The following is a 25165-nucleotide window of genomic DNA, read 5'->3' as shown; positions in this document are numbered from 1 at the left end:
AACTAGAACGCAGGCATCTGACTATTTTCACATTGGCACTCGTACCTTCAAATAATATATCGCAGCTGACACAACACTGTTCTACTGTTCTCTCTCCTGAGCTTATCTCCCATGCATACAACGCAACATCGCCCAAAACTGTGACCTTGGGTACGTACGCATCTCTCTCCTGGCCAATCTGCACAGTGAATTCGTCCGCCAATAACGCAGTTTCGAGAAGCAGCAGCGGTGTTTCGTCTACAACAGAGCTGCGTCATGAAAACCTTCACAGAGCGACCCTATAAAAGAAGCCCCGTGAACCGGTGCTGCTCATACCAGTAACTGCCTTACACTCGTCGACACGTCCTGCCACGTTGCACGGATAATGAGCACTCCAGCGGTAAACTTTCTCCTCTGCTTCCAGTTCTTTTTATTTTATTTTATTTTATTTTATTTTATTTTATTTTATTTTATTTTATTTATTTATTTATTTATTTTTGCACAGGTAATCTCGCGCTTACTCTCAGGATATTTCGGCTGTATCCAGTGCTACATAGCACAGCACAAAAATACGTAACCTTTAACACCACTCACGCATTGATCTTAATTCTGTTCCAACTGGCCGACTGCTGCCTGTAAGGTACTGCCAGGCGCAATGTATGATCGTGGGACATGTGATCAAAATGTCGCCAGGCTTCCAACAGTTATAGCCAGTAAATGTGTCCTGATGATGCCCCTGCTTCTTCATTCAAGCAGTTCCACATTTAGTGTCACGGGACTTAGTAGATTCCATTACAGGGGTTCCTACCTCAAAGAAATGTCAGAAGTTAGCGGGAATCGAATCCGAGTCCTTCCGTACCGAAGGCAGCGACACTAATCATTCGGATACAGAAGTATCCAGCACAAAAATGTAAAATTAATAGATTCTTTGTTTTAGTATTGTAGTGAAGGGCCCATTGTAATCATTAAATACGTTGACGTAATTATTTTATATGGACTCATTCGAATGAATCTTTCAGTGCACAACTGATCGGTGTTCAGCACTATAACTTCGCACTCACACGAGTGGCGCCCGTAAAACGCTTAACAATTCAACTGGTAAAATCCAAAAGAGTGTTACAAGAATTGTTAAAGAAATTCTGGTATTTCATATTACGTTATTAGAGTCTTCATTAGTATGAAGTCGAGGTGCAAACTAAATAAGCCTATAACGAAAACATCTAGAACTGATCGTAACTAGAATTGTTATCAACTTAAGTAACGCTAACAGAAAAAGTGTTCATCGTGCAATTCTCGGCTGGTAGGTTTTGGTGCGTACTGCAGGTCCGTGAGTCGGCCCCACACGTCATTAAGGGGTCGCTGGTCTAATGATGGCTACTCTTGACTGAAACGGGTTACCAAAATCAACAATGAATATTCGATGCGATCTATACCGAATGTTTTGTTATGCTGTTAAATACGGTCGCTGTCACTCCAATAAGGCTTCAAAAATTAGAAAACTTAAGAGCCTATTAGAAACTTTTATTTTAATGCTTGCTGTTTGAGAAATAATTTAATCAAATATTACTTAATGATTAATTATGAATGAGTAAATTTTGCTTACTTGTTACATTCCTTTTGCTATCTTCAATTTGCCTTACAAGCATGCTTGCTTATAGCTACGACATGTAATTTTCGAAACTGTAGTAGAAAATTTTGCATGAACTTGAATTCCTAGTTGCTCGAGTTGCGGCCAGCAGTTTAAACGTTCACATATAATGCCTTAATAAATCCTGTTCTTTTCACTTTCTACACTCATAACTTTAAAAACATCGAAAATTGTATAGCAAATAAGACGCAATTAAATTAAATAGCTTAAATGCTGTGTATGAGACGTTTTTTTTCTAATATTGCTCTAAAAAGTTGTCTTTGTGTGTTCGCTATCACGAAATTTAGCCTGCTAGTGAGCTCACGACAGGTTCACCCGAGGGATGCCTATAGATCCGAAATACGGTCCTGCTAGTACAACCGCCGCGCGGGATTAGACGAGCGGTCTCAGCGCTGCAGTCATGGACTGTGCGGCTGGTCCCGGCGGAGGATCGGGTCCTCTCTCGGGCATGGGTGTGTGTGCTTGTCCTTAAGATAATTTAGGTTAAGTAGTGTGTAAGCTTAGGGACTGATGACCTTAGCAGTTAAGTGCCATAAGATTTCACAAACATTTCAATATTTTTTTGCTAGTACAACCAGCTTATGCTCCTTTAAAAATGTGGTTATAATACCTCCTGGTAAGTTGAAACTGTGTGACGGACCGGAAATAGAGGCCTCGAACATTTGCCTTTCGCCGACTGAGCTATCTCCTGTCTTATTTTTAACTCAGTTTTTCCAAACGAAAGTTTCTGGTATGTGACGACAGTATTTCTCCCTTCAGTTAATTGTGTGTTTCTTGTAGATATGAAAATAATAAAGAAAAGGACATAGATTAAATGTAAGGTATCTTAAGTAACCGACCTTTCTTCTTGTTAGACTTGCAGCTTTGTCTTAAAGTAAAACAGAATTTCATCTTCACAGGCAGTAAATTAACACATTTTGTTTTCCAGTAGGATAAAATAACACATTTTAAAGTGGAAAACTTTAAAAAGAAGCTTTCAAAGTGTAAAAATTTTAAAATGAAGGGAAATGTTAAATTAACGTCCTCATAACACGTTTGACAACTAAACATTTTCAAATAAAGCTTAAAGCAATTGATCACAACAATACAAGGAAGAAAACTGTAAATGACAACTGAATATTCTAGCGTATGTGCAACTCCCATTACAAATTTTCGTGGTTTTGAGGTCTTAACCTAAAACACTTCTGCGGCTGCGTGAACTTTGTGTATGTACTAAATGTGGAAGTCTTATATTTTATAAATTAGTGGAAACGAGGTTCTGTTACATTGTCTATACTACCTTGTCTTCGTTCGTGATGGTATATAACTGCGTGTATGCATGGTTTGCATTTTGTTCCCAGTATCGAATTTGTTAGTATTTTACACCATTCTTTCCTTAGGAAGTCCTGGACACCTTTACCTGTTACTTCATTCTTTGGTATTACGTTTGATATGGAGACAAACAGATTCCATATTCTCAGATTCCTGGAAAATTTTTGACGCGGTACCGCACAGGTAGCTCGAAGTGAAGGAACCCGTAAGATTGTCCTCGATGGCGAGCGTTCATCAAAGACAAGATTATCGTCAGGAGTATCCCAGTGAAGTGTGACAGGACCGCTGCTATTTTCGGTACACATAAATCACCTGCCGGACGGGATGGACAGCAATCATCGGTTGTTTTCTGATGATATTTTGTGGAGGTTGGAAGATGTCGAAGGTGAGTGACTGTAGAATGATACGAGAAAGACAAAACTTCTGGTTGGTGTAATGAATGAGAGCTAGGTCTAAATGTAGAAAAATGCACGTTAATGCGTATGAGTAAGTAAACAAGCCCGTAATGTTCGAATACAGTCTGTAGTGTCGAATTACTAGTGTCCTGACTGATACAGTCACGTCGTTTAAATATCTGAGAGCAATGTTGCAAAGCGATATGAAATGGAACGTAAATGTCAGGATTGTGGTAGGAGAGGCGAATGGTCGGTTTCGGTTTATTGGGAGACTTTTAGGAAAGGGTGATTCGTCTGTAAATGAGACCTCATATATGACGCTAGTACGACCTACTCTTGAGCGCAGCTCGAATGTTAGGGATCTGCACGAGGTCAGATTCCAGAAGACATCGAATCAATTCAGAGGTGGGCTGCTGGTTTTGTTGCCGGTAGATACGAACAACACTCAAGTGTTACAGAGATACTTCGAGAACTGAAATGGGAAGGAAGGGAAGATTAAGGTTAACATCCCGTTGAGAACGAGATCATTAGAGACGGAGCATAAGCCCTGATTGTGTCAAGGATGGGGAAGGAGATCGGCCGTACCCTTCCAAACGAACTATCCCGGCATTTGACTTCAGCGATTTAGGGAAATCACGGAAAACCTAATTATGGGTGGTCGAGCGCGAGTATGAACCTCGTGCTCGCGAATGTGAGTCCAGTGTGCTAACCACTACGCCACCTCGATCTCTATTCCAAACAGGAATCCCTGGAAGGAAGGCGACGTTATTTTGAAGGGACGCTATTGAGGAAATTTAGAGAACCGGAATTTGAAGCTGATGACAGAACGATCCTAATGCCATCAACATACACTTCGTGTAAGGAACACGAGGGTAAGATACAAGAAATTGTTGATGATTCGGAGACATATAGACATTAGATTTTCCCTCCCTCTATCTGCGAGTGGAGCGGAAAAGGAAACGACCATATTGCTGTCACAGGGAACCCTCCCCCACCTCGCGGGTTATGTAGGTGTGTAGGTGCAGGAGTAATTACAAATGAACCATGTTAATGTTCTCACTTTTGCAAACGGGCTAACGGAAGGGCTCAAGCGTTTAAGTAAATGAGATTCTTGTTCGATAGGTCTTGTGCCTTTCCGTATAGTAGTTTTCCACATTGTACATTTTCATATGTCTTTGGTTTTCGAAAATCCCACCATTTTGTGTAAGACGATGTATTCACTAAAGTTAAGTCAATACGTTCGCTTGAACAGTGATTGGAGACAGATCACCGTATGCCTCCTCCTATCTTCGAACTGACTTTCTCAGTTATCGGGGAACCTAATATTGCGCCTGGATTCCTAACCACAGTGCCACACCCAAATTTTCACATGTACTATGCTTTTTTTCCGGGATTATGAATTTACATGTGAAAGAAAAACATCCAGGATCAGTTAGGAAGTGAGGATATGAGCTCTTGTAATTGCAGTATGACACTTATCCATTCCATCACCGAACCACGCGTCGCAATTCACGTAAGACGAATACTACACAATTTGTGACCAACATCTTTGTGCTTCTCAGTGCAGTACTTCATCGGCAGATAAAAGGAAATATGTGCTGATGTTTGATTACTTTTGGCATTATAGTACATTCTTAGATTCACTAATGGCTCATGCGAGACACCAAGGATAACGACCCATCTAAAATTCTGTGTGACACGAGGCGTTAACCCAAATTGGAAAATAGCAGCACTGCGAAGGTCAATAAGCCTATCGGTAACCTTTACAGCTCAGTTCAGTACATACAAGGTTTCAATGCAACGGTTGGGAATAACAAGCGCTTTGATAGCGATATATCGGACAATGAACAGCATACAGAGACTTCAGACTCGAGAACCCAGAAATCTGTTGTGCACGTTCAGCGGCCAGTAAACCGAAATAAGGAAAAGTCGATTAATCTGCTGGGTGGTTCTTCGATATCTACCTACTTCACGAAAAACATTTAACGTGGTCGTCTTGCGATTTATTACTGGTAGTCTTAATAAGAATTCTACTTCTCAGTGTTTGAGATAGCACTTTGATAGTCATGTCACTAAACTTGGTAAAGTATATTCTTACATATGAATTAATGGGGTGATAATTTGTTTGTGCTCGGTCTGGATGTACCACGAAGCTAAAGAATTTCCCTGTGACTATGACATATGTTTCAAATTGTTAGAAATTTATGTGTATTACACACATCAAAACCTACGAACAGAAATCAGTTCAATTCTGAAATGAAGACTTCTAGCAAGCGCTTCTGAAAAGCTAGTGAGTATATATATATATATATATATATATATATATATATATATATATATATATATACGAGGGCGGTTCAGAAAGTAACCTCCGATTGGTCACAGTGCGGGTTGTGGGGGGAGTAGCGACGCCATCTGTGCGTTCACGCACTCAACAGGTCAGTCGGCATCAAGCCGTGGTCGAGTGAACGTCGTACCTGCGCTAGTTTAGTTTTTGTTGCAGTTTGAAATGTGTGCTGCAATAGAAAACCCCGCCAAATGTGAAGTGCGTGCTGTCATAAGGTTTTTTACAGCCAAAGGATATTCTGCAGCAGCTATTCATCGTGAGCTTTGTGCCGTGTACGGACCAAGAGTTATGAGTGAAGGAGTTGTCCGTGAATGGGTACGTTTATTTAAAAGTGGACGAGAAAACGTTCATGATGAAGAGAGGAGTGGTAGACCATCATTGGCGACTGACGAACTCGTTCAGACAGTTGATGCAAAAGTTCGTGAAAATCGACGTTTCTCAATGTCGGAGTTGTCTACTGGTTTTCCACAGATTTCTAAGACTCTCTTGTACGAGATAGTGACAGCAAGATTGGGTTACCGTAAGTTCTGTGCGGTCACAGGCTGGCTCCAGGCACAAGCGGGTGATTTTTATGCAGAAGGAATTTCAAAGCTTGTGAAGAGATACGATAAGTGCCTCAATCGCTATGGAGACTATGTAGAAAAATAGTGCAAAGATGTAGTTGTAAGATGTATATATTAAAATATTTTTATTTAACTTGGTGTATTTTTTTAAATCAACCGGAGGTTACTTTCTGAACGGCCCTCGTATATATATATATATATATATATATATATATATATATATATATATATATATATATATATATATGTCTGGTGCTGACGTTGATAATAATTTAATTCGGCGCTCATTTCGACGAGGAAAACATAACTTGGCATATTGCTCTACATTAATGTCATTTGGAATTCCATGCAGACAAGGTATGCTAACAACAGACTCGCGGTCTATTTACTGTCTTACGATGACTTATCTTAAGAAAGTGACAACATTATGGAAACAATAGCAGCGGCCACCAACAGCTGAACACCATCCAGAGGTACTCAACTAAGCTGAAAACAAATGCAATTAAATTTTCATTGACAACTCCTGTTATTCCAATACTACATTCTGAAACACCACAATTATTAAACTTGAATTTAGTTTAAGATTAATGTGAAAATAATTACGTAATATGTCTTTATCTTGCCTCATTTCCACTGAGAAAATTCTATATATTTGTAGATATAAATACGTGTCCTACATCGTAGCCACAAGTAGGTAATACATGTTGACGATCTGCTCAATATGTTGCTGGTACACCTCCGCAGAGCAATACAGTGGTCATTCTGTGTGGCATGGATACAGTAAGTGCTTGGTAGCAGTGGCGGCTCATGCAAAATAACACCAATGTGCTGTAATGTAGCGGCCAGTAGTCTTTTGAATTTCTGGTTCGCGTTCGAACTGCAATGGCGTAATTTTAGTAAGATATTCACAGTATGCCGTAGCACATTAGCCTCTGGTAACCGACCACCACTGCTTTGTAAATTTCTGGAGTGGTGGCACGAGATGTCTATGTGCACATAAGGCAATTATCGTTTATTACATGTCCGTACTTTTAGTGCGCAGAGCTTGTGGCCAGTAAAGTCCCAGGAGAGATCCAACCGCTTCATACGGTGAGAATTTCTTTGCCAAGGACTCTATTCAGTTCACTATAATGCTCCTCAAAAACCAGTATAGCACGGTAGGTATCCCACTCGATCATGCCATTGCCATCGAGGAAGGCATTAATAGTGAATAAATGCAGCTGATCCACAGTAATCATGAAGTAGTCCATAGCTGCCGTTTTGCCTTCTATTACTACCACAGGCCCAACGGAATCCCAGGTGAATACCCCCAACAACATAAAACTGCTCCCATCCATCCACTTCTCTGTGGCGCAGTGCATGTTTCGGGCACCTGTTCCCCTGCATGTCGATATAAGCGCACAAACAACAAACCTGAAGTAACTGGAAACGTAGTTCGTCCGACCGGTTGACGCGTTTCCGTTGAACTACGGTACAATCTCGAAGATCTCATGCGAACTGAAATTGTAAATGTGGACATCGCTGGATCAACATGGAAAAGCCTAGACGTGGTCGAATGTCAAATTCATAGTTCTACATTGTGCACTAGACGTTTGCTCTGTAACACATTTGTGTGCGTCAACACTGTGCTCTATCGTCATATCTGCCACAGATCGCCGCTCATCCTGCTATACGCAGAGGACAAGTATTCGGTCCCGAAGTTCTGCCTTGCCAACTCATCGTTTAATCGCCCATCAATAATTTTCCCAAGCTGCTCACACCGATAGCGCGCAAGAAAGCGATCTGCCGTTCCTGATGCCCATTCCTTGCCCTTACCCATGAGGCCCATGTTAAAGTCACGTATGTCAGTGAACTTCCCCATTTGCGGCTCGTATCCTCGATAGAATGACTCCTCACTTGCCTCTGTTCAGGATGTGTACTGGGTAATTATAATTAAAGTTCCAATTTCTAAGCCGGACGGGGAGGCCGAGCGGTTCTAGGCGCTACAGTCTGGAACCGCGTGACCGCTACAGTCGCAGGTTCGAATCCTCCCTCGGGCATGGATGTGTGTGATGTCCTCCGGTTAGTTAGGTTCAAGTAGTTCTACGTTCTAGGGGACTGATGACCTCAGAAGTTAAGTCTCATAGTGCTCAGAGCCATTTGAACCATTTGAATCATTCAAATTTCTAAACGTTGTGAAAAACAAACTACTTCTCAGATTGACGTCATATTTTAACTGAAAATTATCGAAGAAGGGGGAAACATTGTGGAAACAAGAAAGGTAACGAAAATATCCCACTAGTTGGCACTGTAACCGTCATAACGAAAATGGCTTCCGGTACAAATGACAGGTGAATCGCAATGCGACGCCTACGGTGTGAGTTGGGCATTAAACCAACCGTACTGTGAAATGTGCATGATGTATCAAGTTTGACATTCAATTGTTGCGTACTGATATTTAGATAAGATCATCCACACGACAAGGCGGTACAAATGTCGGATGGTAAAAATCGGGTTTAAATTGTCATGAGGCTAAAAACGCATAATAGGCAAGAACGACATTTTGAAATGTTAAACATTGTTATAGGCTGAAGTCCAGCAAACGTTCGTTAACGTAATTACAGAATATAAGTATAGCCACCTCGGCTGTATAAAATTGTGTCAGATTTGATATGTTCAACTTCTATTGCTGTCCCCCGTTTTCTGTCACAGTTTGAAATCGAGGAAGAGCAAGTGCGACAGCAGATCTGAGTATCTCAAGGGAGGCGTTCAGGATGCGTTGCGCAACAGGAGCCTTCAGTTCAGGTACGTTTATCTTTCAGATAATCCCACAGCCAGAAGTGACACGGATTAAGAACAGGTGATCTGGACGGTCAGGCTGTAGGGAAATGACGGCTGATAATTTCATCATTTCCAAAATGCCTCTGCAGGAGCAGCTTCACTGGGTATGCAATGTGCAGAGGAGAGCGTCCTGCATAAAAATGGCCCTACCCACACATCCACCCAAAGGACGTCTCTCCTCGACAAAATATGGCCTTAAGATAAACGATGCCGTGGACCCGCACCACACAGTCACCTTTTCAGGACAAATCCGTACCGGATGATGTGCGAGCGGATTTTCCGTTGTCCACATTCCGCAAGTTTGTATACTGACATGTCCCTGGAGATGGAAATGGGTTCCGACTGTCTATAGAATCTTCTGTGGCTACTCATTGTCCACTTCCACGCAAGCAAGGAATTCTGGGGTGAACGTTTGTCTTACTGCCAGCTGACCATGAAGCAACTCCTGAACATAGGTAATTTTGTATGGATGGCAGTGCAGGATGTTTCGTAGAATTTTATGCGCTGTGCTCACAGGAATGTACAAATTTCGGGCAAATCCCTGTGCACTGCACGTTAGCACACCTCCGCTCGGCCCCTCCTACAGTGCTGTGGCCACATCTTCTACTGACATCGCATCGGTTGTTTTCGTCTTTGAGCCACATCGCACTTCAAAAGAACCTCTTTTCGAATACTTAAGCTTCCAGAACTTCTGCAGAGCTGTTGGCGCACAGTCACCATTCTTGTAAAAGAGCTTTACCAGCAGCGCGCGATCCTGCGTTCATGCCGAGCGTCTCAGACCAAAACTCAGGAGCAGCCGTGTAGATCGCGCCGTTTGCTCTGCATAGACTACAGCTTATAGTGCCATGTTGTGGTAGAATAATCTTTAATTGTTTTTGTCCAGAGAGTTTCATTGTCCTTAGATAATATTTCGTTCAAATTTAACGTCATTCTGAGCACTGATTCTCTTTTTACGGCGTTCTGACGTCGCCTTGTACTTCCTTCAACGCGTGACCTGCTACAACATAACCAGATGGCATGCAATTTCAGGCTATGTGGCGGTCATAGTGTTTTGGCTCTTCAGTGTATTACTCGTAGAATACGCAAATAACTAACCCAAACTAAATTTCAGCAAGTTTGTCGGACAAGACAGATTCCTTGTGAATCTAAAAAAGGAAAATGCGTGTGCGAGTTACTGCCTCTTGGATGACGTAAATAAACTAATTGAAACTCATCAGATTCCGCAAACTAGTCGGTAGAGATCATTAATTACTTTAGCAACTACAACACATGAAGCGTGGTCGAAAATGTGGCTCTCGGAAATCAGAAATCAAACATTATTCATCAGTGAATAAAGAGTCAGTCAGCTTTGACAGAGTTTGTTGTTATTAGCTTCAAATGCCCGGGTGATCAAGTTTCGCAGTTGTTCGATATTCGTCCAGTTCCTTTTGAAGCGAAGTCTTGTTGTAGAATTATGTGGGTGCTAGAAATTACAAGACTCTGGAGAACATAACACGAATGTACACGATTGGCTTTTAAAATCACAATACTACGGAGGGTAGCAAATAGTGAAATATTGCTTATTATGTGTATTCAGTATACTAGGAAAAATATATTATATTTGTGGGTGGTTTGAGAATATGAACGGAACAAAATTTAACCCATAGAGCTTCCGGCTCTGGCAGCAACACTGTCTCTAACCTGAGTAGTCATCGAGCCCAACTGAACGCGGATCACAAATGCGGTTATGTCATCTGTGGCGACTGGAGAGCTATGACTTGTTAATCTCTCGCCAGCCCGTCGTCAGGTGTTTTCTGCAGGTAAGATATGGGAAGAATGTGCCGGCCAGGGCAAACTTCGAATACCCTACGTACAGAGGTAGGTTGAGAGAACACGGGCAATGTGGAAACTTCAGTTACTATGTTGCAGGATTGTGCAATGAATCTCTTCTAGATTTAGCACACCCGCCGGGCTTGACACCCGTACTGACCAAGCTACCGGTCATCGGTTGTGCGAATCAGGGATGTTGTGTATCCAAATGGCTCGGGCCCACTATGGTACTTATCTTCTAAGGTCATCAGTCCCCTAGAGCTTAGAACTACTTAAACCTAATTAACCTAAGGACATCACACACATCCATGCCAGAGGCAGGATTCGAAACTGCGACCGTAGCCGTCGCGCGGTTCCAGATTGTAGCGAACCCCAGCCGACTGTGCATCCAACCTTGGGCCTGGGCCCTTAACAATTCGCCGCCGCCCGCTGTGGCCGAGCGGTTCTAGGCGCTTCAGTCCGGAACCGCGCTGTTGCTACGGTCGCAGGTTCGAATCATGCCTTGGGCATGGATGTGTGTAACATCCTTAGGTTAGTTGGTTTTAAGTAGTTCTAAGTCTACGGGACTGATGACCTCAGATGTTAAGTCCCATACTGCTAAGAGCCATTTGAACCATTTTGAACAATTCGATGAACACGAATGCAATCTGATGACATGCGTTCTCCTAGTCTGGAATGTTTACCGTAATGCTATATGCAGTGCTGAGACTCGTCTGAAGACAGAGCGTTTTACCACACCTACGTCTAGTATTGTGTTTGTGAGCACCATTTTCGTGTCGTCGGCGCATCTCGTTCTGCAGTCACCTCAGTGGGGGCAGCAACAATAGTCATTACGCTGACACCCCCTGGTGCTCCAGCCGTCGTTGTTCTGGCCGTGTAGATTTTTAACGTACTGGCTAACAAGCTTATGTCGTATTTTAACGTATGTGACACGGCTGCACGAACATATACGACCGAGAAAGCAACGCGTATGCCGTTTACGGAGCTAGTAGTTTTGGGTCGTTGTTTTCCTGCATTAAGTTGACTGGATTTTCTCCTGAATACAGCTTTTACATACTCACATTACAGTCGTTGGAGCAACTTCGCGGAACGATAAACTGCATGCGGTAATCTTCCTTCATGTTCATTAAGCAATGTGATGCTGGTATTACAGCGTTGTGAGTTTTAAAGACCATCAGTGTATTTGCAAAGGCGACAATTTTTTATAAGCATGCAAAAGACAGCATTCGGTTGCTCAAAGGGGCAACGCTGTACGATATGCGAGAGTGCAGATCAGTTGTTTGGTAAATAGCATGAGGAAAGTTGGTGACAATAATTAAAACTTTGCTGTGGAATGAATACTTTACTAAGTATGAGTAGTTTACTAAGTTTTCAATGCTTATAAGTGAATTTTTTTAGTAACGCAATGAACACCTGCGATAAAAAATTTGCTATTGTTTTCAAATTGAGTGCACAAACGGACACGTGTTTGCTTCGTAGCGTGTGCATAGCGCCTTGTACAATCAGTCGTCTCAAATACTTTATTCGTATTTGTAAAGTCTTGAGTCTTGTGTAACTGCCGTACGATTAATATTAGGTAATAATAATCATCTCACGGTTCCTCTGAGATACATAGTCATTATTATCTCGTCACAGTTCTCTGTTGTGAGTAGATCAAACGTCAGTTCACGAAGCCTCTCTCATTTTTTTCTTGTTGTTGCATATTTTAGCATCAGCTGAAAATGAGCTTCACCTTTCACGTTCTGCAGCCTTATTCTATACTCTTGAATGATCAGTACTGTAATGCAATTACCAATGACTGTTAGTACTGGAGAAGACGATTAGCAAAACTCCCGGAAACATTCCTATTGTTTCGTACTTAATTTACTAACAAGATATATTTCATTTAGCCACGTAGGGTTATAATGAAATTATTCCTGAACGATTTATGTTCCTTCTTTGCAAATAGTGGTTTTATGACACTGTAAAGTATCGTTAACATTTGCACCTAAATAAAAGACACTCTTTGTTTCCAAGAGCTTTTCTTATGGGACAGCCGCAACTGTGTAAGACCATTTTGTATAATGAAGAAACCGCGCAACAGTTGCTTAGTCAACAATCTTCTTTTGTGTACACGACTGGTTTCGGAACATTTAAATTTCATTATTTGGTGTAAAACATAAAATCGCTTTCTCATCTGAGGGCATCGTCACCCCAATGTTGTCATGAGTGCAAAAGGTTCCACATCTGAAGGATAAAAGGTTCATAAATTCCATAAGAACCACATCCAGTACCTTCAAAATTTCACAAACCTTATCTGACACCTTCCAAATTTCAGGGGTTCGAGTTCTGCACACAGTTCTAATCTGCTAGAAAGCTTCATATCAGCGCCCACTTGGATGCAGAGTGAAAATTTCATTTTGGAAACAAACTACCAGGCTGTGGCTAGCCATGTCCCCACAGTATCCCTTCGTCTAGGAGTGCTAATCCTGCAATGTATGCAGGAGAAGTTCTGCGAGTATTCGAGCAAAGGAGATAAGGTGCTGGATAATTCGTTAGTCGTGCTCACGTAGCTCAGCTGTTAGACCACTTTCCCGTGAAATTCAAAGTTCTCGGTTTCGAGTCCTAATCCAGCACACAGTTTTAAACTATTCGTATCAGTGCACATTCCGCTGCAGAGTGAAAAATTCCTTCTGGAATATTAATGTTGGACCTTAATATTTTTACCATCACGCTGTCACAGAATTTCACGTAAACTGTGGCAAGGTATACAATATTGTTTTCTTCTTTCACGTTTACCTGATAGGAAACAACTTTTCATGCGCATTTTGCTCAAAACGTATTCAGGATATTTACCTGAGTCGTAGTTATCCACATCATCCACGAATTTCTTCAGAGCTTCCCTGTAAAGCATTTTCCTGGTAAGAGCACCACATATGTTACCACTACTGGCTTCCATGTTATCGACACTTCACCGTATTTAAATGCACACATCACACAAAGTTGCTATTAAGCCCTCGGTGCATGGGACGAGGCAGCTAACGTTGATATGCATTCAGGTGGGATTTACAATTTCACTAGAAGCACACAGCGCCGTTGGCACGCGGCACTAGCTGGTTATCACTTTCGTCACTGTGAGAGTGTTAACGCGTCCTGATACGCATTATCTTAGTTGTTACGGAAGTGTAGTGCGCCCCGCTTGGGTTTCCCTGTAGTGCTATTGACATCTAAATGCGTCCTGAGCAGCCGACCTCTCACTGCTGGGGATGAGTTACTTCCATATTTCGGTGAATAAAAAAGCTTCATGAATTTAATAAAACACAAGTGCCTTATGGCATGCTATCTTTTCAAAAAGCATCATTCCCATATCTCCAGTAGTTTAAGAGATATGATGATTTTTGTGACCACATAATTCGTGGTGTCCAAGGGCGTGAATAGGTGCGTCATTCAGATATAAAAACCCATAACGGAGAATAAAAAGAGACACTTTTCTGCTCTTAATTGTTAATGAAATTTCGATATCGTGTCTACATTCCATTTCCTGCAATGTCTGGGCTGAAGTTAACCATATGCAAAGTAAACACAATGGGTTTTTACCTCTGTGAAACCGTTAAAATTTCGGGGTATGATTTACTTAACTTGATGCTGCACAGTAACTATGGCATACAATGATAAGAAATGTAGTCCTTTACGAAGCAATGAGATGCGTGAAAATCAGTTTTTTTTTTTCACTTAATAGTTTTCGAAAAATCGGATGATAAGTGCATAATATAGGCTGGAACGCCATCTCTCAAAACAGGCACCACCATTTAGCGAGCAGTAAAGCCATAACAAAGGAGATAAGGTACTGGATCAGCACAGAATGTGAAGGTCACGTCTGTACCAGTGAAAGAATCAACGTGACATTGTGCTGTGAGAGGTAGATGTGCTGTCTAGGGCGCCGTGTCACGTTTCGTGCAGCTCCCCCCCGTCAGAGGTTCGAGTCCTCCTGAGGACATGGGTATGTCGTTGTCCTTGACATACGTTAGTTTAAGTAGTTAGATTAAGTAGTGTGTAAGGTTAGGGACTGATGACCTCTGCAGTTTGGTTCCTTAATACTTACCACAAATTTCCAATTTCCATTGTACTCTGTGTTCTCCAGCAGCAGTTGTCAGCTATACTTGTCTTCTAAAATCATGCAGTTCCTTCCTACCAACTGTAGCTGGCCTTGTTGTCCTCCCCCCTCCTCAGAGCCCCCTTTTCCTCTCCCCTCCTTCTCCCAGAGCGGATTTCCTCCTTCCTCCTCTGAGTCTCTGCACCACCTCCTCGACAGTTTCCCTCCCACGTCCTTCCCTCCCCGGCCCCCTTTGGGGAGCCCACCCGCCCATATTCCCCCCCCCCCTTACCCCAACTAGCACCGCCACTCCCCCCTTTCTTCGCTTCTCCCTCGCCTCCATCCACCTGGCAGATCCTCTCAGATTGTTCAGCTTCGTCGGAGTGCTACGTCAGTGTTGTGTTTGGTGCTATTCTCCCGTAACGTCAAGAGCTGTGATTTTAATCATGTGCTGGACCTATACATAGTGTTTCTGTCAGTAATTGTTATGTGCTACGCCACCCATTGCTACTGTTACGCTCCAGCCGTACTTTGCCTTGTGTTTCTTTACTCATCACAGTGAGTGCTTTTTGTCTTAAGTTTTTAGATTTTTATCACAATTTTTACAGTCACCCCCTTTTTTACGCTCTTTTTCATTATGTTCCCCCTTTCATATGTATGCTTCGCCGTATTTCCTCCTTTATGTTGTTTTAAATGTCTCCATGTTCTGTAATCACTGTCTCTCAGCTGAAGAGCGGTGCCTACACTGCTGCCAGCACGCCCCGTATGGGGCATTGAAACACAATAAATAAGTTAAAAAATCATACAGTTCGTTCATGAAAATGGATGCGCATAGAATTCTTGCATTAGCTCTATTAAAACGCACATTTCCTTTCTTGACCGTTTGCTGGTCATGCTGTTCCGTCTGTGGTAAGCACAAATAGAACTTCAGTATCCGCAAAGCTGTAATAAGACAAAAACTAAAGATACATGTCCACTCACTAAGGACATCAGCTTACAGAAGTTCGCCAAATAGGACAATCATCATACTGACATGGAGTGCACTATTTGTGTAACATCAAATACTACAGAAATTATTTCTATTAATTTCATAGGAAAGTTCCACAAGCTTTTAGGAAATACGAAGGTGAAAGAAAAGTTATGTATATAGCGCGATGCGTACCCTCCTCTGATCCACCGTCGGATCCGTAATGTGATGCCTTAATCAACTACACTACGCTGATGCTCTGTGAGTATTTTATGTTATAATGTTATTAATTGACACGTAACTGTAAGAAATCCTAAAAAGAAGGACACGTGTTCATGATTCTTCAATGAGCAGTTGCCTTTAAAACGACTCACTGTCTTAACACGCGACCTATAACGCGAAGAAACTAAGAAAATTGTTTATCTATCAATATGACGCTTGTTGCAGTAAATCGTACCGTTCCAATAACGATTCATTCTAGAAACATTAAATATGTTGGGAAATAGAAACGGTACACATCATATTCTCAGGTTACAACGTATAACCTCTACCGAATACGAAAAATACAGCATTGCGTCTTGCTTTCTGCTTGTGACATAGCGTTCTCTTGTTTCCTATTGGTCCTACTTCACGTGGCACTTTGACGATATATCGCAGATTTTGTTTGCGTTTCACGTGACGAAATGGCTCCTCAATGTCAAATAGCAGGAAGAGACGTCGCTAAAATCAAAGAGCGCCACGTGAGCGTTAGCTAATTGGTGCCATGTGGCGACAGCCTTAGCGAGAATCTGACATTATGGATAGAGCTGTCATTTCTCGGTTTATTGTGGAACTACGAGATATGAGTAAAACAAGTACCATGTTTTCATGCATTAAAATTTTACCACTGATTACTAAAATGCGGGTTTATTTGTTTTGTTGCAGCTGTTCCTGGTTACTATAATGCTTCATACCGTCATGTCGGCACCACAACAGATCAGTTCCCAACAAGCTACCGTTTTGGAACAATTCAACAACTTCAATGGCATCGGTCCCTGGCGCTGGAGGTAGTTTCACATGTATAGTGAAATACGTAGGCCGTATAGAGCTTGGTCGAAGATAATTCGTCAGAATATTACCCTCCTTTTGCCACACCCATTCCTGTGAGCAGACTGGATAGTCTCTCTGAAATACACTGCCTGCTAAAAAAACTTAAGCAATTGTTCGGAAGTCAATGTAGCTTCATACACGTAGATACCATTTGAGAGATTCGTGTTAGAAATTTCTGTGACGGGTAGAACGTTGACCAGAGTGGCGTAGTGTGGTTTGTGTTAAGTGTTGTTATCAAGCGTGTGCAGAGTCGGATATTGAAGATCACTCTGAAGGACATGGAGAAGCCGGATACTCGTGTGGGATAGTGTTATCAGACCCCAAAAGAATTTTGAGGGCTCCTCATTGTGTATCTTCATGAGGCCGGCTGATGGCACTGTGCAGTATCCATATCTGAGGGGCGTTCGGATGTGACAGGAGCCTGATGTTAGACTTCATGAGAATGAAGGGTGGAACCCCTGTAAGATGGCTCTTTTATGATGATGTCATTGGATGTGTTAGTATTTGTAAAGAAAAGTAATTGTTTTCTTTGATAAGTTCCTTCCTAACTGAAATTTCAGTACTAAGTTTGAGTCACTATGGACCCACTTTCCCTGGGTCCACTGTAGCTAGTTTTTAACAGTATTTTTTTATCTGCTGCGGAGTCTTGCCGTGTTGCTGTTTCAAGCAGTACTTCATTTGGCAGATGAGATTCATATTTTGTGATTGTTTCGTTCCCTTTTTGCAGTGTAGGTTCTGTCAGTTTTTTTTTTTTATTTTACCAGGGTCATATCACAGTGTAGAAATTTTCGTGTGTTTCAGGTTATGTTCTTATGCAGGTCAGCATTACAGTTTTCTCTGTGCAGTTACGAATTTTAAAACAGTTTGCACTCGCCAAGTCCACTGAGTGTGAAATTACTGGTTTACTTATTTCCTTGCTTATGAATGAGATCGGTGCTCACACACACAGGATTCTTTTTTGTTTCTTGTAAGGGAAGTGGTTTTTGAGTGAAATAGCACATTTAGGTTGACAGTTCACATTCCCAGGTTTGTATTTCCGGTAAGACACACACAAGTAAAGGTTACTCACTTACAGCCTTCCACGGCCCCACTGACATGATGATCAATACAAAAGGTCTATTGCCATCTTTGCGTAGGGGTTAGTGTTCACTAAGGGAGGCGTTCGCAGGATGTGGGTATTGTGAGGTTTGGATGCGTCTGGTTATGATTAACCATTAACAAGCGCTCACCTGGAGATATATTGGGTCGAAAATTGATTGAAGGGTAGCGGTTTGAAGGATAGGGGCGAGGGGAGGGGGGGGGGGGCGGACGGAGTGGCCGAGCGGTTCTAGGCGCTACAGTCTGGAACCACGCGACCGCTACGGTCGCATGTTCGAATCCTGCCTCGGGCATGTATGTGTGTGTTGTCCTTAGGTTAGTTAGGTTTAAGTAGTTCTAAGTTGGGGGGCCTGATGACCTCAAGATGCTAAGTCCCATAGTGCTCAGAGCCATTTGAACCATTTTTTTTTGGGGGTGGGGAGGGGGAGTGGCATGGTAAGAGGCAAGGGAAAAAAAGAGCTTTGCGATAGTCGTGTCGGGTAATAAGTCTACTAACGGATTGCTTGCTATCTGCACAGATCATGCAATGGTTAGACAAGTTAGTGGTGTGTATCATGCAGACGGAAGCCTCCGACGTTGAGAGGTATTGTTATTTGGCGGCTGCAGCCGGGTACCGGCGTCAGCTTCTCGACCAGAATCAGCATACCTCTAACAATTCAGACCATCGTCGGCTAATGTCAAATAGGTCATACACCGGATGTATAGTGTAGCACGCTGTACGCTCGTAGACTGTTTATTTGAGGGTTAGTGTGCGAGTTTATCGGCTTCCCTGCTGTTGCCTGTTGGTCGGCTGTGATAGCAGCCGGCATGTACAGTCCGTATTGCAGATGTGCAGGAGCTCGAGAACGTGAGGGAAGGCGTACTTATGTTAAGACTGCAGTCGACGACTAGAAGCCACTAATAGGCCGCGGGTCGCATTCTACTTCCGGAATAGATCCCTGTACATATTTGATAGCTGGCTGACTGGACCTAGGGCCATCATGAACGGAAAAGGAACGAGGGGCACATCACCACCACTATCCGGAATGAATCCAAGACCTCCAGGGCTGGAGTTTGCTGCCAGGACACCGCGGGCGCCATGATAAGGTGCACTATCATTGCCTGCATAACAACATGCTTATACAGAACTTGGAATAAATCTTATCTTCTGGCACAGTCTGCTGGGATCACTTGTTGAGCTACTGTTTCACTGTCATCACATAACTAGGGCTGCCGAGTACTTTCCCTCCACAGGGAGCTCCCTCTCAGGAGCCTCAACAACCAGAAAACTCCATAAAGAGCAGACGGGCAAATAGAAAGCGTTATTTCTCCGCTTTTAACAGTAAGTGATTTTCATGGTCAGTTTCAGCAAATTATGCATAGTTCACCATGTTCTCTCATCCAATTTTTCTCCGAGTCCGCCATCGGATTTTCTTCGAACTGAGTTCTCGTATTCCGCACATTTACTACAAATTTTCATGCAGGCTGCCATGCTTTTCCTTCTGCCTCACCAAATTTCTACAACATAATATCAGATAAACATAAAAATGCTTAAAGTAGTAATGTACACTGAAGTGCGAAAGAAACTGGTATAGGCATGCGTATTCAAATGCAGAGATACGTAAACAGACAAAATACAGCGCTGCGATCGGCAAAGTCTATTTAGACAAGTGCCTGACGCAGTTGTTACATAGATTACTGCTGCTACGAAGGCAGGTTATCAAGATTTAAATGAGTTTGAGATTGAATCGAGCGGATCGACATGTACAGGTATGGAGACAACCTCATGAACCCACGGTCGCTGCATATCGTCAGGGGACTGTTCAAGCTGTGGGGCGTGTGCTGTTGGAGTGATATGGGACCCATGATGCATCTAGATACGACTCTGACATGTGACGCAAGCACCCTGTCTGATCACCTGCATCTGTTCACGTCCATTGTGTATTCAGATGGACTTGGGCAATTCCAGTATGGCAATGCGACACCCCACACGTCCAGAATTGCTACAGAGTAGTCCGGGAACACTCTTCTGAGTTCCTACACTTCCGCTGGCCACCAAACTCCCCCGACATGAGCATTATTTAGCATATCTGGGATACCTTGCAACATGCTGTTCAGAGGAGATTTCCATCCTCAGGTACTCTTACGGATTTATGGACAGCCTTGCAGGACTCATGGAGTCAGTTCCCTCGAGCACTACTTCAGGCTTTAGTCGAGTCCATGCCATGTCTTGCTGTGGCACTTCTGCGTGCTCGCAGGGGTCCTCCACCATATTAGGCAGGTGTACCAGTTTCTTTGGCTCTTTAGCGTACGAATGATTAGATACTCCATCCCTTCCAAATGTTTGTAATGAGACTGCAACTGGTCGAGTGCACGTGGTAGTTCGACATAAGAGTACACAATTGTGCTAGGCCATGTCACACCAATAGGGTCGGTAGTGTTACTAACTTGATGTTTGGTCATGTATTATTATTGAGGATCTAGAAAGGTATAGCACAATGGTTCGCGATAATAGATATGTTTTCAGCGGTCCCTATATTATATTTATCTCAAGACGTAGAACGAGGGAATATTTTCCTAACTTATTCCAGCGTTGAGTTGCCCGTTTCATTATGGCACACTCCCTATATGCATCTGCCAGTGTTAAACTCCTTGTTCAATCTTCCTATGCAACTAGGTTATTCCTTTATTTTGCTCAGCTTAATAAGTGAACTTGTTTCATTTTCAGCTTCACTCTGAGTGACGGTAGCAGGCGAGATGAGAGTGGGGCCGTGGAGGACGGAGACCCGTCGGTGAGCGGTTCCTACAAGTGGAAGGACCCGGAAGGGTCGGTCCACCAGGTGCACTACGTTGCCGACAGAGAGGGGTACAGAACGGTGCCGGAGTTAGGCCTGGGAACGAACGCAACACTCACGCTGGTCGGAAAATGATCCCTGGGCCATCATTGCAGAAACATTACTCACGGACGCGTCAGGCAGCCTGACGTAAAAGGTCACTGGATAAAAGCTGCGGAATAGTCTAGTGTAATACTCCTTCACTAAGAAATTAACAGAAACCCTCAACTCACAGGTAGTATCTAGTACTATACGAATAAACAGTGAATATTAGCAGCTGTGGCTGTGTTTAACCGCTGAGTGGGTGAAGTCTTCTGTAGTTTCCTTCTTTATCAATCGAAATATTGCCACTTATTCATTCATTCATTCGTTGCCAGTGTTTCAAGGTACTGCAGCGTTCCGACCCTTCCGTAACTAATTAACCAGTTAGGACAGATATGGAATGCTCCAGCCGTGACACTCTACGGCGTGGGACACGCTAACATCGCATGATGTTCTTTGAGAATCGTTGCTTGTGGAGAGATACGTTGAGTATTTCGAGAGAAAACACTCAACAGCCGTGCGGTCTGAGGCGTCTTGTCACGGTTCGTGGGGCTCCGCCCGTGGGAGGTTCGAGTCCTCCCTCGGGCATGGGTGTCTGTGTTGTCCTTAGCGTAAGTTAGTTTAAGTTTAGATTAAGTAGTGCGTAAGCCTAGGGACCGATGACCTCCGCTGTTTGGTCCCATAGGCCTTACCACAAATTTCCAATTTTCCAAAATACACCAGTATTTTCTCCAGATGCTCTGGTAGCCTGATTGGGGAGATTTATGCTTACCTCGTCTCTTCCATAGGTGTCTCGTTGTCATCACTTGATTTCTTCTGCGTCAGATGCAGATGCTACCATGCATCCATGTAACAGTGAATCTTGGGAGTGGTGAATGGAAATATTTCGACACTAAGATATAAAATTTCAAATTACTATGACGCTACCTGACTTCTTTTATTATTATTATTATTATTATTATTATTATTATTATTATTATTATTATTTCAATTTCAGTCAGGAAAAAATGTTATAGTGGACCTTTTCTCAGAGCCAGTCTAGCATACATGGTGTATCAAAAAGTATCATCCGATTTTAAAAAAATCGTAACTATTACGTTATTTCAGATAAGTGCATGAACAGCGTACTATTGGAAAGAGTAAACTCTCGAGTTTTACATAGTTCCCGATAGGTAGGAGCAGCGTGATCCCACTTCCGTTCTTCTAAAAATGGTGTCGGGGCAACGGAAAGAGTTTTGTGTTCTAAGTTTTGTGTAGTGTGGCTCAGTAATAACTGCTCATCGTGACTTTCTTACCAGGTATGGTGTGGATCCGCCTACAGTACAGAACTTTAGACGATGGCATGAACAATTCCAGTAAACAAGTTGTTTGTGTAAAGGCCAACCGCCGGGTCGTCGCCTACTGTGTGACACAGACGTCGAACGCATCCTCCATAGTTTCACAAGGGGCCCGCAGAAATCCGTTCGCCCTACAGCTCAACATGTGTTGCGTCGACATTTACACACGAGGCCATGCAAAATTCTGCTATTACAAGCTCTTCTTGAAAGTGACAAAAAACATGTGGCGTTCTGTAATTTCGTTCTTGGCAAGATTGAGGATGACAGGTTTCTTCCACGCTTAGTGTTTAGTGACGAGGCAACATTCCATTTCAATGGAAAGTTGAACCGCCATAATGTGAGTATATAGGGTACGAAACAATCACATGAAGTTGTACAACATGAGGGACCCTCCTAAACTTAATGTGTTTCGTGCAGTCTCGCGAGAAAAGGTATATGGTCCAGTTTTCTTTGCCGAGAAAACTTACAGAAAGCACATGTCGCGATATGCTTTCTTTCCCCATTCTTGGGGACTGATTCGAGCGACTTCATTTACCAACAGCATGGGGCACCACCACACTGGCGTCTGGAAGTGCGGGAGTTTTTAAATCAAAAATTTAGTGATCGATGGATCGGTCACACTGGCCAAAATGATTCGGCCTCACATTACTGGCCTCCGAGGTCACAGGACCTGGGTGTATGTGATTATTCCTTGTAGGGGTTTATGAAAGACTCTGTTTATGTGCCAATAACAGTGAATGAACTGAGACATTGTATAATGGCAGCTATGGAAGTTGTAACTCAAGACATGTTCGCTGCATCGTAGGAACAACGTTAATACCGCACTGGCATATGCCGTGCATCTCAAGGGGGGCATATTGAACACCCTTGAAAAACTATGATAAAAACTTTGAGTTTCCCGTTCATTAAAAAACAAAATTCATTTTAAATATTCATTATTTTCAGAAATACAGACATCCCAAATCGGATGATTCTTTTTGATGCACCATTTATAATTATCGGTGGATCTTTTGGCTAATCCAGTAGATGGCTAAAGGACACACAGCCAAAATATTAGAAGGAGCAGAATTCATTTGGCCACAAACCCGAAATTTAATGGAGCACTCAATGCGCCGCCAAAATATGAAGATGTCAATAATTATCAGTTATGGAGCACCATAATAATACGTAACAATCGTCATAACAAGAGTTTGTTGACGATGCCGAGGGCTCGCCTTTCGGATAATTGGTCCCAGACATATTTACAAACTTTTGCCGCGGCTAGATTGACTTTTAACTTATCACGAATACGTCGCTAGTGTAAAAGACTGCACTAGAACGACTGACGAGTTAGCCTGACTGTTTCGTGCCTGCCCTCTTATCCCGCGCTCGTGATTGGTCAGTGCAGTCCGTCAGTTACATATGACATTAAATGAAAACTTTAACTAAGCTAAATATGGGACGGTAAATTTACTGAAATCGTAACTAAAAAGCAGTCAACAAAGATAACGAGATAAATATAAATTATATAAAGCGTGCGCGCTAATGGTAATATGTGAACCACAGCTTTATATGCACACTTCGGCAGGGCCCAGGTTCGTTCTCAAGCTGTCTTCTCCTCCTTTCTGGGTTGTCCAAGTTACGCCCATTGTGCATCTCCATCTGCACCAGCGATCATGATGGACTTTCCATGGCACCAGAAATCCAGCACGGTAGCCAGCCCGTTGTGGCGGGGTCGTCATGTACCCTCTAGGTTGTAGCCCCCTGACAACACAGGGATCGTACTGCCGATACCTGAGCTGCACCCTCCCCACGTCGGCCAAGGAGTAGATGCCCGTCTCCTTGGGGCATCAGGACTCCCGGCAATGGTCATCCTGCCAGGTGGCCCTTGCTGCGGCTGGGTGGCGCCCGTGGGGAGAGCCCCTGGTCGGAGTGGGTGGTATCGGGGCGGACGTTTCGCAGATGAAACGTCAACACGTATCAGGTCGCTCTGCGGCCGAGTCTTTCAAAAGAAAAGGTAACGTTTCTAGTTCTAGTTCTGGTTCTCCTGCCCTTTCCCCCTTGGCCACTCCATGGGAGGAGGGACAGGCTCGCCGGCTTGGGGCGAAGTACTTCCCCCACTATTTGGTTTGTTCTCTAACCGATGGGGGGACATTCGCCACCTCCAAGCCCATGTTCTTTGTTCAGCACATTGAGGACATCTTCGGGGAAATCGAGGCTCTCAGCAAGATGCGTTCAGGGTCCGTTCTTATCAAGACCACCTCCGCCACACAGTCGGCGGCGCTCCAGGCGTGCGACCGCCTAGGGGACATCCCAGTATCCATTGTCCCACATCTGGCACTACATAGAACGCAGGGGGTTATTTTTCATCGTGACCTCCTGCTACAATCTGATGAGGAGCTCAGGGCCAACCTGGAGCGCCGAGGCGTGCATTTCGTCCGGCGAGTCCAGCGCGGCCCCAAAGACCGTCGCATCGACACCAGGGCCTTTATCCTCGCCTTCGAGGGGGACGTTCTCCCGGAGAAGGTAAAGGTGATGTGCTACCGGTGTGACGTGCGACCTTACGTCCCGCCTCCTATACGCTGTTTTAGGTGTTTGCGCTTTTGGCACATGTCGTCACGGTGTGAGGCTGAGCCCCTTTGTGGCGATTGTGGACGTCCTCTTCGTGAGGAACATACATGCACCCCACCACCTCGGTGCATTAATTGTCCTGGCGTCCACTCGCCTAGATCCTTAGACTGCCCCGCATATCAGAAGGAGAAGATACAAGAAATCAAAACTTTGGATCGGCTCTCTTATTCTGAGGCCAGGAAGAAGTATGACCGCCTCCATCCCGTGCCATTGACCACTTCGTTTGCCTCAGTTGTGTCCACTCCTTCCGCGGTATCCTCACCCA

At 43.4% G+C, this 25165-nt stretch overlaps 1 protein-coding gene across 1 annotated transcript; it reads left to right on the top strand.

Moving 5' to 3' along the window:
* Positions 1–325: 325 nt before the first annotated feature.
* On the top strand, positions 326–21184 carry LOC126203607 (endocuticle structural glycoprotein SgAbd-9-like). Its single transcript, XM_049937975.1, has 3 exons — positions 326–379; positions 16836–16957; positions 20806–21184. The coding sequence occupies exons 1-3, from the start codon at positions 365–367 to the stop codon at positions 21005–21007; spliced, it is 339 nt and encodes a 112-aa protein (XP_049793932.1). The 5' UTR covers positions 326–364; the 3' UTR covers positions 21008–21184.
* The last annotated feature ends 3981 nt before the right edge of the window (positions 21185–25165 follow it).

Source organism: Schistocerca nitens, chromosome 9, assembly GCF_023898315.1.
Source record: "Schistocerca nitens isolate TAMUIC-IGC-003100 chromosome 9, iqSchNite1.1, whole genome shotgun sequence".
NCBI classification, from domain to species: domain Eukaryota; kingdom Metazoa; phylum Arthropoda; class Insecta; order Orthoptera; family Acrididae; genus Schistocerca; species Schistocerca nitens.
Note: the sequence above shows the minus strand (reverse complement) of the source record. Positions and strands in the feature narration are given on the sequence as shown.

What these genes read in the sequence shown, in the direction of transcription:
- LOC126203607 (XM_049937975.1), top strand. An exon ending in ATCGGTCCCTGGCGCTGGAG is followed by an intron (nt 16,958 to 20,805) that starts GTAGTTTCACAT and finishes TTTCATTTTCAG; the next exon opens with CTTCACTCTGAGTGACGGTA.